Source organism: Echinops telfairi, unplaced genomic scaffold, assembly GCF_000313985.2.
Source record: "Echinops telfairi isolate 266 unplaced genomic scaffold, ASM31398v2 ScPeMD7_7424;HRSCAF=8462, whole genome shotgun sequence".
NCBI classification, from domain to species: domain Eukaryota; kingdom Metazoa; phylum Chordata; class Mammalia; order Afrosoricida; family Tenrecidae; genus Echinops; species Echinops telfairi.
Window position 1 is genome coordinate 91672673 of NW_022111324.1, and position 15466 is coordinate 91688138.

At 38.1% G+C, this 15466-nt stretch overlaps 1 protein-coding gene and 1 pseudogene across 2 annotated transcripts in view; one reads left to right on the top strand and one right to left on the bottom strand.

Annotated features, from left to right (window-relative positions):
- The window catches only part of TBCE (tubulin folding cofactor E), a 90556-nt gene extending 76507 nt beyond the window's left edge, over nt 1-14049 (bottom strand). Inside the window, exons 1-3 of one of the 2 annotated variants that reach the window (XM_045297907.1) lie at nt 13992-14026; nt 3910-3993; nt 533-666 (exon numbers count right to left, since the gene is read on the bottom strand). In XM_045297907.1, coding sequence (XP_045153842.1) covers nt 533-632 — 100 coding nt within the window. In that variant the 5' untranslated portion in view covers nt 633-666; nt 3910-3993; nt 13992-14026. Of the gene's footprint in view, nt 1-532; nt 667-3909; nt 3994-13991 lie in introns of both variants that reach the window. The other variant, XM_004712180.2, reaches the window with a different exon arrangement.
- On the top strand, nt 10002-10597 carry LOC101661751 (annotated as a pseudogene).
- Nucleotides 14050-15466: the final 1417 nt, after the last annotated feature.

Here is a 15466-nt window from a genome sequence, read left to right on the forward strand (position 1 = left end):
AAAAAAAATATATTATACTAATTATAGACTATAGATTATAGACTAATTTGGGGGGGTGGTTATGAGAATTTGAGATTTATTAATGTTTAGACTTTTTAAAAGACATTTTAAAGTTTATTTCATAAATAGAATACTAAAAAAAAATCCCGTCATTGAGTCAGTTTTGACTCATAGTGACCTTATAGAACAGGGTATAATTGCCCCTGTAGATTCCTGAGACTATAACTCTTTGCAGGAAGAGAAAGCGTCAGATGGTTTCAAACTGCTGACCTTGGGATTAGAGGCCCAACACATAACCAGGGCTCCTTCTTAACAACACTAAGCAATTAAATAGCTTATTAATAAAACCATAAATATCGTAAGATTCAAATCAAATTAGATATAGAAAGTATCTAAAATTTGCTTCACTTTTTTCAAAATTTGCTATATAAAGCACTACTGAGTTTATACTGTAATAACTGCAAAATAAATATATACGTATATATGCAATATAAGTATGTATATACACTCAACACATAACATCAACAATTACCTGCTGTAGGAGGGACAATACCAGAAAAACGCACTGTTGCATGTTGTCCATTAACGTCAACTCTTCGACCAATGACATCTAATGTCAAAGTGTCACTCATTATAATATAGCCAGAATCCAAATTATGAATAGATCTAGGAAGAAAATTACAACATTGATAATTTAGTAAAAATGTGTTTAGAAGATTTGAAAAATAATTTAATATAGAGATTCAAGAAAACAATGCTTGTTATCAATTTTTATAGTTTAGTGAAGTGGAGAACTTAATGTTTATGTACCATAAAATACCATCTAACTCTATATGTGGGTAAGTAAAAACGTTTGTCATTGTTAGGTGCAATAGACTTGGTCTGGATTCATAGTGTCCCTATGTATGACAGAGCAAAACACTATGCCACTTCTACAACATCCTTAGAATTGTTTCTATGTTTTGGTCCATTTTTTGTAGTAGCATTTCAATCCTGCTAGTCAAGGCTCTTCCTCATTTTCACCGATTCTCTACTTTACTGAGCACGGTGTCTTTCTTTGGGGCCTTTCCTTCTTGACATGTCCAAAGCACAGGAGATAAAAGTCTTCTCAGTCTGTCTTCTGAAGAGGGATCTGGCTGTACTTATTCCAAGACCGATTTACCTGGCACTCCATGGTAAATTTGGGATTCTTTGAAAACACCTAACTGAAAGGCATCCATTTTTCTTTGGTCTTCCTTTTTCATTGTTCAGCTTTCACACACATATGAAGTGGTTGAAAATACCATGGCATGAGTCAGGTCCACTTTAATCAGCAAAGTGGCATCTCTGTTTTTAGCATATTAAAGAGAGAGCATTTTGTAGAGCATTTTTCCAATGCAATATACCAGAAGAAACCAGCTCCTAGCACAATCACTACGGGTTCGGTAGGCGCAATTGTACAGCAATAAGTAAATATTATAGTAAAGCTATAGAGAGCATGAGAGATAAATGAGATATATAGAAAAAAATGGAGTCAGACACATTTTATAGTAGCATTGCTCACCTCAGCCCCGCTTGGTGGTTCACGTGGAGAGAGAGAGAACTTTAATGCTCCCCAAGTTTTTATACTCTCTGGGGACGTTGGGGACGTGCAAGCCCCCACATTACAGGTGAAGACATACGTCACAGGAAAAGGTTTGTGCTACAGGCATTACAGTGATGGGAGGGGGTGATCTAGGGACATACACGCTATAGGAAGAGGAGGGACAGCTGGTTTGGCCTGTCCCTGGCCCAACTGATAGAGACCATTATCAGTAGGATGCGAACTCTGCCCACAGGAGCCTGTCCATTGTCCCCAGAGGCAGGGAGCAGGCTCACCCAGGTGGTGGGATGAGACAGCAGTCTGGCAACTGATTGCCTTCAGGGGAGGGAATGCCTGCGCATCTGACCTCCCCCTACAGCAATATATCACTTGATTTCTTCACTGCCGCTTCCATGGATGTTACTTTTAGATCAAACCAAAATGAAATCCTTAACAAAAAGCATTGCTATAAAATCCAGGAAATCACAAATAAATTATAAATTATCAGAGCTTGTGAAGGAGGGGGGAGGGGGGGCAGGGAGGGAGGGGGAAAAAATGAGGAGCTGAAACCAAGGGCTCAAGTAGAAAATAAATGTTTTGAGAATGATGATGGCAACAAATGTACAAATGCACTTGACACAATGGACATATGCATGGATTGTGATAAGAGTTGTATGATAAGATTGTGATAAGATAATAAAATGATTTTTTAAAATCCAGAAACCAAAATACAAAGCAAAAATATCAAAATGTGAAACTTTTGTTTCCCAACATATTCTCAAAAAACAAAACAAAACTGACTCAATGTCATCAAGTCTATTCTGATTTGCAGCAACCCTATAGGTCAGGGCAGAGCAGCCCTTAATAAAAAGCCTTATCTTTCTGGTGGTTTTGAACTGGTGAGCTATAAACATATGAAGAAATGTTCTAGATCATTATCTATTTGCAAATCAAAACAATAGTAAGTTATGATCTCAACCAGCATTAATAATAAAGTTCAAAAAACAGAAAATAAATGCTGGAGAGGGTTCTGAGAGACTGGAACCCTTATACAACTCCTAGTGGGACTGTAAAATGGTGCAGCTACTGTGGAAAATGATATGACACTTTTTTAAAAGTTGAGAATAGAAATACGGTATGATCAAGCGATCCCAATACTTGGTACATATCCTAGAGGAGTAATGCCATAAGACAAATAGATGTATATTCATGCATACATATTAATCACACCACTATTCACAAAAGTAAAAGGAAACAATCAGCAGTGGAAGAATGCATAAATAAACTTTGTTACACACACACAACGGGATACATTGTTGGTTAGAGACTAACAATGAATCTATAAAACACTTCCTGTCACAGATGCACTTGAGGATATTATGCTGAGCGAAAAGAGTCAATCACAAGAAACAAATATTGTATGAGATCACTATTTTAACAAGAAATGATTTTCACACTAAAGGAAGCACACATTTTTCCTACTTCCTAAAGAAATGGAGTACTTTAGAACGAATACTTCCTATTTCCAAGAAATAAAGGAATGGGTCAGGGCCTGAGCTATCATATATTTTTCTCAGGAATAAAATATGAGAAGGCATATATTTTAGTAATTAAGTGGTAACCTCCAGGTATTCAGACTGGAAGGAGGTCAATGCTTAATAGCTACATCAAGGAATTCAAGAAAATGTAGATGATTCCCCTAAAAAGTGGGGAAGACACCATGATAAACTGTCTAAGTAGGTGTTTCTCAAGAACCCAAAGGCTACATATACGAAGTCAGGTCAAAGAAAGCTCAAGTCAAGAGTAGGGTTCTAAGCTTTGAAAAGGGATACCAACAAGAGCAAAAGTTAAAAACAAAACAAATCTCACTGCCACTGAGCCAATTCCAACCAACAGCAAGCCTGAAAGACAAAACAAAACTGCCTCCATGGGTTCCGAAGGCTGTACATCTTGACAGCAACAAAACGCTTCATCTTTCTCCCTTAGAGCAGCTGGTGGTTTCAAACTCCTGACGTTGAGGTTGCCAGCCCAATGTGTCACCCACTATGCTACCAGGCCTCCTTAAAAGCATCTTAGGACCTCAGGAGTATTAAAAAGTAAGGGAGGGGTATACTCTTATCAGTGGTCTATGGACCCTGAAGATATCCTGTACACGAAGAATCTAATTTCTCATTGAAATTTAGCATTTCTTTAGATTATGAACATAACCCACACTGAGTGGGTTCTGACTACTATGAACCCTCTAGGACAGAATAATATTGTTCCTTTGAATTTCTGAGACTGCTAATCTTTACAAAAGCAGATGGTCTCATCTTTTTCCCCACAACTAATGGGTTTGAAACACTGACCTTCAGGTTAGTAGTCCAATGCTTAACTCACAGTGCCGTCCAATGCTTAACCCACAGCGCCAACAGGGCTCCCAAATTATGAACCTAAGAGGAAAAATCCCATTTGCATCAGCAGCATCTGTGACATTTGACACCATTCCAAAAAACCTAACTCACTCTCATCAAGTTGATTCCAACTCACAGTGATCCTATAGAGCAGAAGAACTGCCCCTTTGGGTCTCTGAAGCTGTGAATCTTTAAAGGTGTAGACAACTTCATCTTTCTCCAAAGGAATGAATGGTAGATTCACAGAGCTAACCTAAGCAGCTTAACGTGTATCCCACTATATCACAAGGGTTACGTCTTGAAATTAAAAAGCACAAATCATTTTATATTACAACTGTTGTAGTTATCTCAAAATACATTTTACATTGATCACTACTTCAAATGACTGCTACAGCTGCCACTAGAACATATTGTGTTAGTAAACATAATTATTTTAATCATTTTATTGGGGGCTCGTACAACTTTTATCACAATCCATACATGCATCCATGTGTCAAAGCACATTTGTTGCCATCATCATTCTCAAAACATTTGCTTTCTACTTGAGCCCTTGATGTCTGCTCCTCATTTTCCCCCTCCCTCCCACTGCCCCCATATTATAATTTAAAAAAATATTTTGATAACATATTGCACATAGCTGGTTTCCTTTGAAATGCTATGCATTTTATTTTCTGTATTTAGGTAATACTATGAAGGAATTCACAGGCTTCACACAATTACAGACAATTATCCTAGTAAAAAAATCAATTGTGGAAATTGGAAGGCAAAAGAAGAATTTTGTGGTAAGTCTCCAGCATTAACAACAAAACAAAAAATTGAAACTAAATTTACAAAGTGCTTTATTTTCTTTAGCTTAATTGCATATTATATTAAAACTTTAATAAATTCTAGTTATTTTTTGAGTGGAAAAAACTTAAATGTAGGAAAAGGTGCCCCAATAAAGAACAGGAATTCCAGTTATACTGTTAAAATGGTTCTTACTTATAATAAGCAAATAGTGCATATACAGTAAGTATTTATTCAATAAATATATCAGTATTTTTAAAAATCATTTTATTGGGGGCTCGTACAACTCTTATCACAATCCATACATACATCCACTGTGTCAAGCACATTTGTACATTTGTTGCCCTCATCATTTTCAAAACATTTGCTTTCTGCTTGAGCCCTTGGTATCAGCTTATATCTGGATTTTTGTTTACTCATTTTCAACTGCTCTCTCACTATCACCTGAGACTAAAATGTATGGACCAGATAGGAAGACTACCTGTTACTGTTTTTTTTTCTACCCAACAGTTTCACTTTTGGAAAATGTACCTTTCCTGCCTGGTAGGGCTATAACTCCTCACCATGAGTAGAGACATATGGATAGGGATGATCAATTTGATCACTCATCAGATCATCACTTCTTTATATACAGCAATTGAGCTTGGTGTAGAGATCAAACCCCAAAAGAGTCAAGTTTTTAAGTAAATGGCACAAACCCTTCAAGAGAGTTTCAATCTTTTTTGAGATCTTAAAATGAGAGGAACCTTTGCCACCACATGGGGAAAATGATCTTGCCTGGAAATAAGGATAAAAGGAAGAGGAGCTGAGACAGAAAAAGAGACATTCCTAGTGAGGCCATTTCAACTCGAGATCCAGGTATAGTTACAGCCCTTGATACCCCAACTACTGAAATTCCTCCTTTTGTACACACCAGTTTGAGCTGTGTCTTTCTCCTGCAATGAAAGAATCCTGAAAGATATCAAATTATTTAGGAAACATTTGCCCCATTTACTGTTATGTGGACATTATATTGATAAATGATAAGAGGCCATACTACATAGTGAATGAGAACAGGGTGTGCAGCTGGTCTGCTAAACCAAAAGCCCACCTCTATCACTACAAAGTAACTGTGAGACATTCGATAAGTGATTCTGTGTCTCAGTTTCCTCGCCTGTAAATGTAGTACTATGAGCACCTATTCATAGAGTTTTTGTGGAACCAATGCAATCATGGTCAATGGAACAAAACTAGACAGATACAAATTTGTAAATTGTGAGTGTGCCAAAATAGGGAAAAGTAGTGAACAAAGCCCTGAAACAGGAGATTTGGAAGAGGCATAGTGAGCCCTTTCAGGAACCTGATGCAGAATTTTGGGTTATTGCCAGAAATCTGGAGCAACACACATTCAGAGACATAGTCAGCCACTATTTTTGAGGGTGGAGATGGATGCTTCCAACACTCCTGGCTAAGAGATTTGGTAGCTATGCAACATGCATGCTGCCATTGTTCTAGGAGGGAGATCAAGTTTCCATTCAAAATCTTTATCAGAAAAAAAAATAATTTAAAAAAAATGTAATCATAGTCAATTCAAAAGTTTTCCCATTCCAGTTATCATGTCAGTACGCCCACATTTACAAATTTGGGTCTATTCTGGTTTTGAGTTGTTGGCCACAACTGAACCAGGAATTAACTGGTTGAAAACCCTGGTAACTACATAGTGAATAGTCAATAAATGCAGCCATTAGGATTATAAATTAGATTCTATATTTAGATAGAGGAAAGTAATCCACAAAAAACGGTTACACGTTTAGCTGATATGAGAAGCTTAATCACAGTAACCCTACTGCTTATAGTAGATAGGGGCTCCAGGATTATTTACATTTCCATATATATATATTTTATAGATATCAAAGTTTATTAGTGATTACTAGGGTCAGTATAGAGAAAGTCGGAGGTGGAGGGTAGGGGTTATGGAAAAACTACATTCATTATGGAATGATACACTTACAAAGAGATACTTGTAATTGCTGACAATAAGGATTAAACCTGTACATAATTTAACAGGCAAAAGTTATGTGATATAGAGGGGGGTTCAAATATTTGTGGGATACTTTCATTATTTTAAAATTTATTTGCAGTCATCACTGGGGCTATTTCTTACTGCCAATTTGTTTGCTGGCCTGCTCTTCCACCTGCCTGGTCAGGCACAGGGCATTTATGACACCTTGCAGGACTGAGAAGCGCTTGGTAAGCTCAGCAAGGGCAGATTCTACTTTGTGGACAATGGTCTCCAGGTCATAGTCAGTCTGTTTGGTCAGCTCAGAGAGCTCAAGCCAGGTTGGCCATTGCTTTGAGCTGAAGAGGTTCAGAGTTTCCAGGAGAAGGCACCGCTGGGCGCGCCAACTACACACTGCTCGGGCTGCAGGTGCTTCTCTCTCATTTCCTTATATTTTACCCAAGATATACCAAAAGATCTTGTTATTCACAATGTAAGAGGTATAACCACTGGAATTTCATTAACGAATTATAAAATACATATTTTTCAATATAGATTTTCAAAGTTATTTTTCTGTTTTCTTTATTTGTTCAAACTGTATCAAAATAATTCATATGAAGTCTAAAGTAAATTCATTCATAAAATTTAATTGTTCACACCACTTATATAGAAATAACAACATCCATGGGACACAGATTTAAGTGAGAATTTGCTCAGGCCTTAGACACCTTAACCTTTCTGCCATGGTGAAGAGAATAAGATAAAAGAACATAGGCATACATGGAACTTACATTGTCATAGAGATAACAAATAGTAAAATATTAAGACCTTAAAACGTATGTATGCAAGCATCAAGTTCAATGATGGAAAAAACCTACATGAATTGAGAGAAGGGGCGAGAGGAAAGGGTTAACAGAGCAGCAGTTAAAAATAAGAGGGGAATTTCATGCAGAAACCATGCCTTCATGAGGCTGGTAGGGATGGGCAACTTATAAATAAGCAGAGTACAAGAAAAAGAGCTTTTCAAATCATATCAGATGAGGCCCTCAAATTGGAAGACACGCAAAATATGACCCGGGGGTGGAGGGGGCTGCCTTCTCAAAATACAGTTGACCATGATATAGCTTTCAAAACAAAGCTTTCAAGGTCTTCATTATAAATGAACGAAATGGCTACAAACATTCATTAATAGTATGAATGTGGAATATAGGAGGTGTGAATCTAGGAAAATCAGAAGTTGTTAAAAATGAAATAGAATGCCTAAACACCAACATTCTAGGCTTCAGTGAGCTGAAATGGGCTGGTATTAGCCATTTTGAATCAGGCTCATTTGGTTTACTATGCCTGGAATGACACAATCAAGAGAATGGCAATGCCTTCATCATCAAAAAGGACATTTCAAGATCTATCTTGAAGTACAATGCTGTCTGTGATAAGATAATGTCTATCTGCATTCAAGGAAATGCTACTAATATTCAAGTTTACATACCAACCACTAACCCTAGTGATGAAGAATTCTATGTCTTTGTGTGAAGCCATGGTGGTGTAATGGTTACATGTAGGCCTGCTAACCACAAGGTCAGCAGTTGGAAACACCAGCAGCTCCTTGTGAAAAATATGCAGTTTTCTACTGCCATAAAGAGTTACAGTCTAAGAAACCCACAGGGACAGTTCTATCCTGTGCTATAGGGTCACTATGAGTCAAAATCGACTCAATGGCAGTGTTTGGTTTGGTAGTAAGGTCTTCAGTCTGAAATTGATCAAACATGCAATTGATATATATTGATAATTATTGGCAATTGAAAAAATTGGATACAAAGAGGAAGAAACAGGAGTTGGAAACTATAGCCTTTGTAAGAGAAATGAAGAGTTTTCTAAGACCAATATCCGTTTTCAACTATACATGTGGACTTCTCCAGATAGAATATACAGAAATCAAATTAACAACATCTGTGGGAAGAGACCATGAAGAAACTCACTATCATCAGTCAAAACAAGGCCAGCGGCTGACTGTGGAACAGACCACAAATTACTCATATGTAAGATCAGTTGGAAGGCAAAGAAAATTAAAACAAGTCTACGAGAGCCAAAAAATGACCGTAAGTATATCCCACTTGAATTTCAAGAACTCAAGAATGGATTTGAATCATTGAATAGTAGTGACTGAAAATCTATAAACTGTAGGATGACATCAAGAACATTATGCATCCAGAAAACAAAAGGCCATTAAAAAGATAAAGATAAAAAGGATCAAAGCATATGTGAGAAGAGACAGAAATATGCTCTTGAACACAGCTAAACACATGGAAATTATAAAAAAAGCTCAACAGAAAATTTTCAAGAGTAGCCTGAGAAGATAAAAGTGTCAAAATGCAATGTGCAAAGGCCTGAAGTTAGAAACTGTGTAAGGACATGCTTAGATTATCTTTGGCTGAAAGAACTGAACAAAAATTTTGAATTTCAATATTAAAGAATTCTATGGGCAAACTATTGAATGGTGCTGAAAGCATCAAAAGATGGAATACATGGAGTCACTACCAAAAAGAACTTACCAATATCCAACCATATCAAAAGCAAGAAACAGTGGTACTGAAAGAAATTCAAGCTCCATTGTAGGCATTAGCCAAAAACAAGACTCCAGGAATTGACAGATATCAATGGAAATGTTTCAACAAACTGAAGACTTACAGTACTCAGATATCTATTCAAAGAAATTTGGAAGATAATTACTTGGCCAACCCACAGGAAGAGATACATATTTGTACCCATTCCAAAGAAAGACGAACCAACAGAATGTGGAAATTACTGAACAATTATCACTAAAATGTTACAAGTCAAGTTTTGCTGAAAATCATGCAACAGTGATGCAGTACATGGATAGGGAGCTGCCAAAAATTCAAGCCAGATTCAGAAGAGGACATGGAACAAAGGTTATCATTGCTAATTCATATGGATCTTGGATCAAAGCAGATAATATCAGAATGATGTTTGTCTTTTATTTGACTATGCAGACATTCAACATATGGACTGTAATAAACCATGGATACCTTGAGAAAAATGGGAATTCTAGAACACATCATTTGATATGGATAATAAGCTATGGGTAATAAGTTATGTGTATCAATGAGAGGGATGGGAATGCCAAAACAATTAACTGTGCATAAGAATCTGTAAGTGAATCAAGAAGCAGTCTTAAGAGAATACTGCATAGTTGAAAATTAAGAATAGAGACGCGCGCGCCGTGCGGAGAGAGCCAGAGGGACGCGCGGAGGCCACAAGGAGGGCGCGCGGCGCGGCGCAGCAGCAGCAGCCAGCACTGGGCTCCGAGCGGACCCCGCGCCCGCGCCACCGAGCCAGCTCCGCGCTTCGGGGACCTACCGATTCTGAAATGCAGTCCCAGCAGTACCAGCAGCACCGCCGAAAATTGGCAGCGGCCTTGCTGGCCTTCATTTTCCTCTAGGCCGTGGTGGACAATGCGGAAGCCGGGAAGAAAGAAAAGCCAGAGAAAAAAGTGAAGAAGTCCGACTGTGGGGAGTGGCAGTGGAGTGTGTGGTGGGGGACTGCAGGCTCGGCACCCGGACCGGAGCCGAGTGCAAGCAAACCATGAAGACCCAGCGATGTAAGATCCCTTGCAACTGGAAGAAGCAGTTCGGAGCGGAGTGCAAGTACCATTTCCAAGCCTGGGCAGAATGTGACCTGAACACCGCCCTGAAGACCAGAACAGGCAGCCTGAAGCGAGCCCTGCACAACGCCGACTGCCAGAAGACCAGCACCATCTCCAAGCCCAGCGGCAACCTGACCAAGCCCAAAGCTCAGGAATCTAAGAAGAAAAAGGAAGGCAAGAAACAAGAGAAGATACTGGATCACCAACGCCCTTAGAACAAGAAAATGACATCAGCAAACAGGATCATTTAACTATTGCATTTATATCTACTATAGGCTTTTTCCTCCAGGATTATCTATAGCTTAAGTACATAATAGACAAAAGCAAAAAGAACCTATCTTTTTTTTTTTTTTTTGTCGTAGCATTTTAAGAAATGTATCCATAGTACCATTAGGGTCTTATAAAAGGGACAGTAGTCCTGTTTAGAAAGTTGACCTATAGTACATGATAAATGATATAATATTGAGGTAAGTTTCTTTAAAATTATGTGATATTTTACATTTAAAACCTTTTTACCCCCCTTTTCTTTTGGCAACAATTTAAATGTTATGACCATGTAAACTACTTTTGTTAGGTCATTTTTTTCATTTCGAATTTTTTTTTCCCAATTGCAAAAAAAAGTCTGTACTAAACAAAGCAGCAATAAAATATAATCATCCTATCTGAATAAAAAGAAAGAAAATCAAGAATAATGTGTTAGGGTTGCACCCTATTACCTTACTTATTACTCAATCTATATGCTGAGCAAATAATCCGAGAAGCTGGGCTATATGAGGAAAAATGCAACATTAGGAATGGAGGGAAGCTTATCAACAATTTGTGACATGCAGATGACAGTATCTGGCTTGTACTGAGGACTTGAACCACTTGCTGATGAAGATCAAAGACTGCAGCCTTTAATATGGATTACAACTCAATGTAAAGGAAGCCAAAATCCTCACAAGTGGGCCAAAACAGAGAAGATTGAAGATGCCAAGGATTTCATCTTGCTTGGATCCACAATCAATGTGCGTGAAAGCAGTAGTTAAGAGATGAAAGGGCACATTACATTGAATGAATATGCACAAAACCTCTTTAAAGTGTTGAAGACCTCTTTAAAGTGTTGAAGAGCGAGGATGTCATTTTGAAGGCTAAAATGGACCTGATCAAAGCTAGAGTATCTTCAATTGCCTTATATGAATGTGAAAGTTGGACACTGAGTAAGGAAGACCAAAGAAAAACCGATGCATTTGAATTATGGTGCTAGCAAATATTAAAAGTCCTATGGACTGCCATAAGAACAGACAGCTCTATCTTGGAAGAAGTACAGTCAGAATGCTTGTTGGAGGTAAGTTTGCTAAGAGTTTGTTTCACATACTTTGGATATGTCATCAGGAGAGATCAGTTCCTTGAAAAGAACATTATTATACTTGGTAAAGTGGAAAGGCAATGAAAGACTGGAAAGAGATAAGAGTGATACAGTGATTGTAAACATGGGCTCAAATATAACAATTGTGAGGATGAAGCAGGACCCAAGAATGCTTTGTTGTTGTATATGGGGTCACTGAGGCAGAATTGACTTGATAGCACCTAACAACAATGACAAGAACAAATAGTTACTTCCTGACTTAGGATGGGGTTCCAATCTGATTATCCTATCCTAAATCAGTCAGTTCTTCACCATAAGTTGAATATCTTTTTTTTTTTAGTTTTCTTTATTGTTGACTTTTAATTTTCAGTACCTTTATAAATCCATCTTTGAACATCTGTGAATAGCCATGTGAAAATAACATCAGCAAACTCTGTACCACAACCCTATGCAGAACTGCACATATTATGAATAAGATGCATTTTTAATGGCGCCTCCAAAAATGTTAGGCAAGTTAAAAGTCTATAAGAATGTCTTCATTTTATAATGCCAATAACCTAAATCTCAACAAAATTCAGAATTTTTATGACAAAATTATGCAAAAGAAAATAAAACAGAAAAAAAAAAGAAAATAAAATAAAACAGTTGAAGGTGCGTTTCTTCTACGTGCATTTAAATATCAAGTCTTTCAGGGTCACATATACATGGAGTGATTCTAGTTACTTTTAATAACTGGCAAACTGATGGTTCCCCTTTCTGGTAGTACCTAACTACTTGCCAGATAATGTGCATTTCATATTTAGTTTATCTTCTCACATTGTTTTCTAATTGTCTCTTCTGCTAGTACAGTGGTTCTCAACCTGTGGATCATGACCCCTTTGGGGGTCGAACGACCCTTTCACAGGGGTTGCCTAAGACCATCAGAAAACACATATTTCCGATGGTCTTAGGAATGGAGACACGGCTCCTCTGTCTCCAGATGGGTCCACCCACATGCAGATACGCCCACACATCAGTACCTGGCATGAAGACTGTTACCCATGCTACATCATGCTTCCACACAAAATTTCAGTTATTTTCCTTAGAAATAAATATTTCACAATGTATAATTGCATATTGTTTTTGTGATGAATCACTATGCTTTATGTTCAATTCGTAACATTGAAAATACATCCTGCATATCAGATATTTACATTACGATTCATAACAGTAGCAAAATTACAGCTATGAGGTAGCAACGAAAATAACTGTATGGTTGGGGGTCACTACAACATAAGGAACTGTATGAAAGGGTCGAGGCATCTGGAAGGTTGAAAACCACTGTTCTAGTAAGATGCTGAGGTAGGTAAAGTATCATGCTCTTCTATAAATCTTGAAGTGCTAAATATTTTACAATTATTAAAATGTGTGTTGAATTTACTTAAACAAAACCAATCAAAAAAATCAAAGCCACCAGGAAATGGTTAACAAGTGCTGCTTTTATTGTTAAATATGTAATAAAAATAATTAAGTGAGGAGATGACCAAGGCTGCCTCTTTAAAATCACCAACCTAAAGATTTTTTTAAAATCACATTGTTCTTCAGGGTTGGATTCAACTGTGAAATTTAAGTTAGCCTCTTTAAAAACAAATAATAGGACATACACCATACCAAACAAAAGGGAAAGGTACAATAAAAGCAACAAAAAGTTGTTTTAATGGGGAAGAAAGAGCAAAACATTGAAAGTGTGGGAGAACAGAAACACCCCAAATAATTCATTCAACATTATATACTGCCTACAAAAGCCAGGTACTGTTTTAGACACTGGGGGGGCTTCTGTCCTAGTGGAGGGAAAAATAAAGCAGACAGATAAGTTATATCGAGTGCAATCGATATAAGGATAAAAAGATTGACAGAGAAGCCACACGGGGGAACTTTTTTTTCTTAAGGAAAAAGTAAGTAGGAAAATTGTTATATGTGAGAAGAGCTTTCCAGACGGCGAGGGACAAAATCCTGAGGCTAGAATGTGCTTGACGCGAGGCCACCTGGGGCAGCAAAGTGGAAAGGACGGAGCACGACGACTCGGGCTCGCCGCGGCTGCCCCACCCCGGGTCGGGCCGCCAGTTCTCCGAGGCTGACTCCTGGCACGCTGCGAGGAGGGGGCAACAAAAGGCAGTTTTCTAGAAAAGACAAAAGGCCCGAGGGCACAGTACATGGCCCATCGGCAACCAGCCGGAGAAGCCCCCTGCGTTCCCCCAGCTCTGAGACGCTTGTTACCTCACCGTCTGGGGCCCGCAGTTCCGGTCTGAAGAGCAGCTCCTCACGCCTGCGGTCCTTCAGCAAAACTTCCGGTTCTGAACGGAAGTACTCTGGGAACACAGGAACTCCCGCCTCTCCAGCGTACAGGATGCGGGCCTTAACAATGAACCCAGTCAGTCATTTTTGCTGCCCTGGAAAGTTTCTCTAAATGTGAAACCCTGTTCATCTTTAGCACTCAGCTTAATACAGGCTACTTTTTTTTAATTTTAATCATTTTATTAGAGGCTCATACAACTTTTATCACAATCCATACATACATCAATTGTGTAAAGCACAATTGTACATTCATTGTCCTCATCATTCTCAAAACATTTGCTCTCCACTTAAGCCCCTGACATGAGCTCCTCATTTTTCCCCCTCCCTCGGCGCTCCCCCCTCTCTTATGAACCCTTGATAATTTATGTTATTATTTTGTCATATCTTACAGTGTAAAAGCTACTTTTCAATGCCTCCTTGGTCATGTTAAAGCTTTTTAATTTTCATTGATAATAATAGCATAGTGTTGTGTGCTTTAACAATGTACAAAGTCATTTGATCCTAACAATACACCAATGAGATAGTTACTAATTTTTAACAAGTGAGAAAACGGATATTTAGAAATTGTTTTAACTAACTTTTTTTCCTCTTGCTTTTTTAAAGATCTTTTTTAGGCCTACCTGTATAAGATATGCATGGGAAGCAAGCTGTAGGAGAAAGCAACAGGACTTGGGGGGAGGAGGAGGTGGGGTAAGGAGTGGGGAAAGCAAACACCACCAGAGACAGAGGAACAACTAGGAAATTAAAATCAACAATGAGGGGGACAGAGAAAGCCAACAGCAATCTAGCTGAGAGGAAATACTTAGAGGCAGAAGAAGGGTGAGGGTGATGGTAGGGCAAGAAGAAGGTAAAAGGAAAAAAGGAAATATCTACAAAGCAAAACCACAGATAGAGGTGTAACCATACATTAATCCATAATTATAAAGGTATTGGCCTATGTACATATATTAAAATGACAATACACTGAGGTAGTGGATGGTCTTTGGGCCTCTGCTCAAGCCCTGCCTCAACGCAAGAACACTTTTAGGTGAATAATTAAAAAAAAAAATTTTATTGGAGGCTCTTACAGCTCTTATAACAATCCATATACAAATTGCATCAAGCATATTTGTGCATATGTTGCCATCATCACATAGGTGAATGCTTGCAAGACCAGAATGAAAAGAAAACAAAACCAATAAAGACAAAACGAACCAGATTATTCCATAACCTTGAAGAACTATGTAAATAGAGACAGAACTCAAATTTTGAGAAGTTAATTACCTAGTTGGACTGCTGAGAAATTCATAGAGCAGAGCCCAAACAGCTCTGCCAGCATTAAAGCTTGATCCTTGAGTCTTTGGGAGTCACTACAGGTGATACATCTTTAGCAGGGAACTGCTAAGGCAGCTGCACCCTGGTG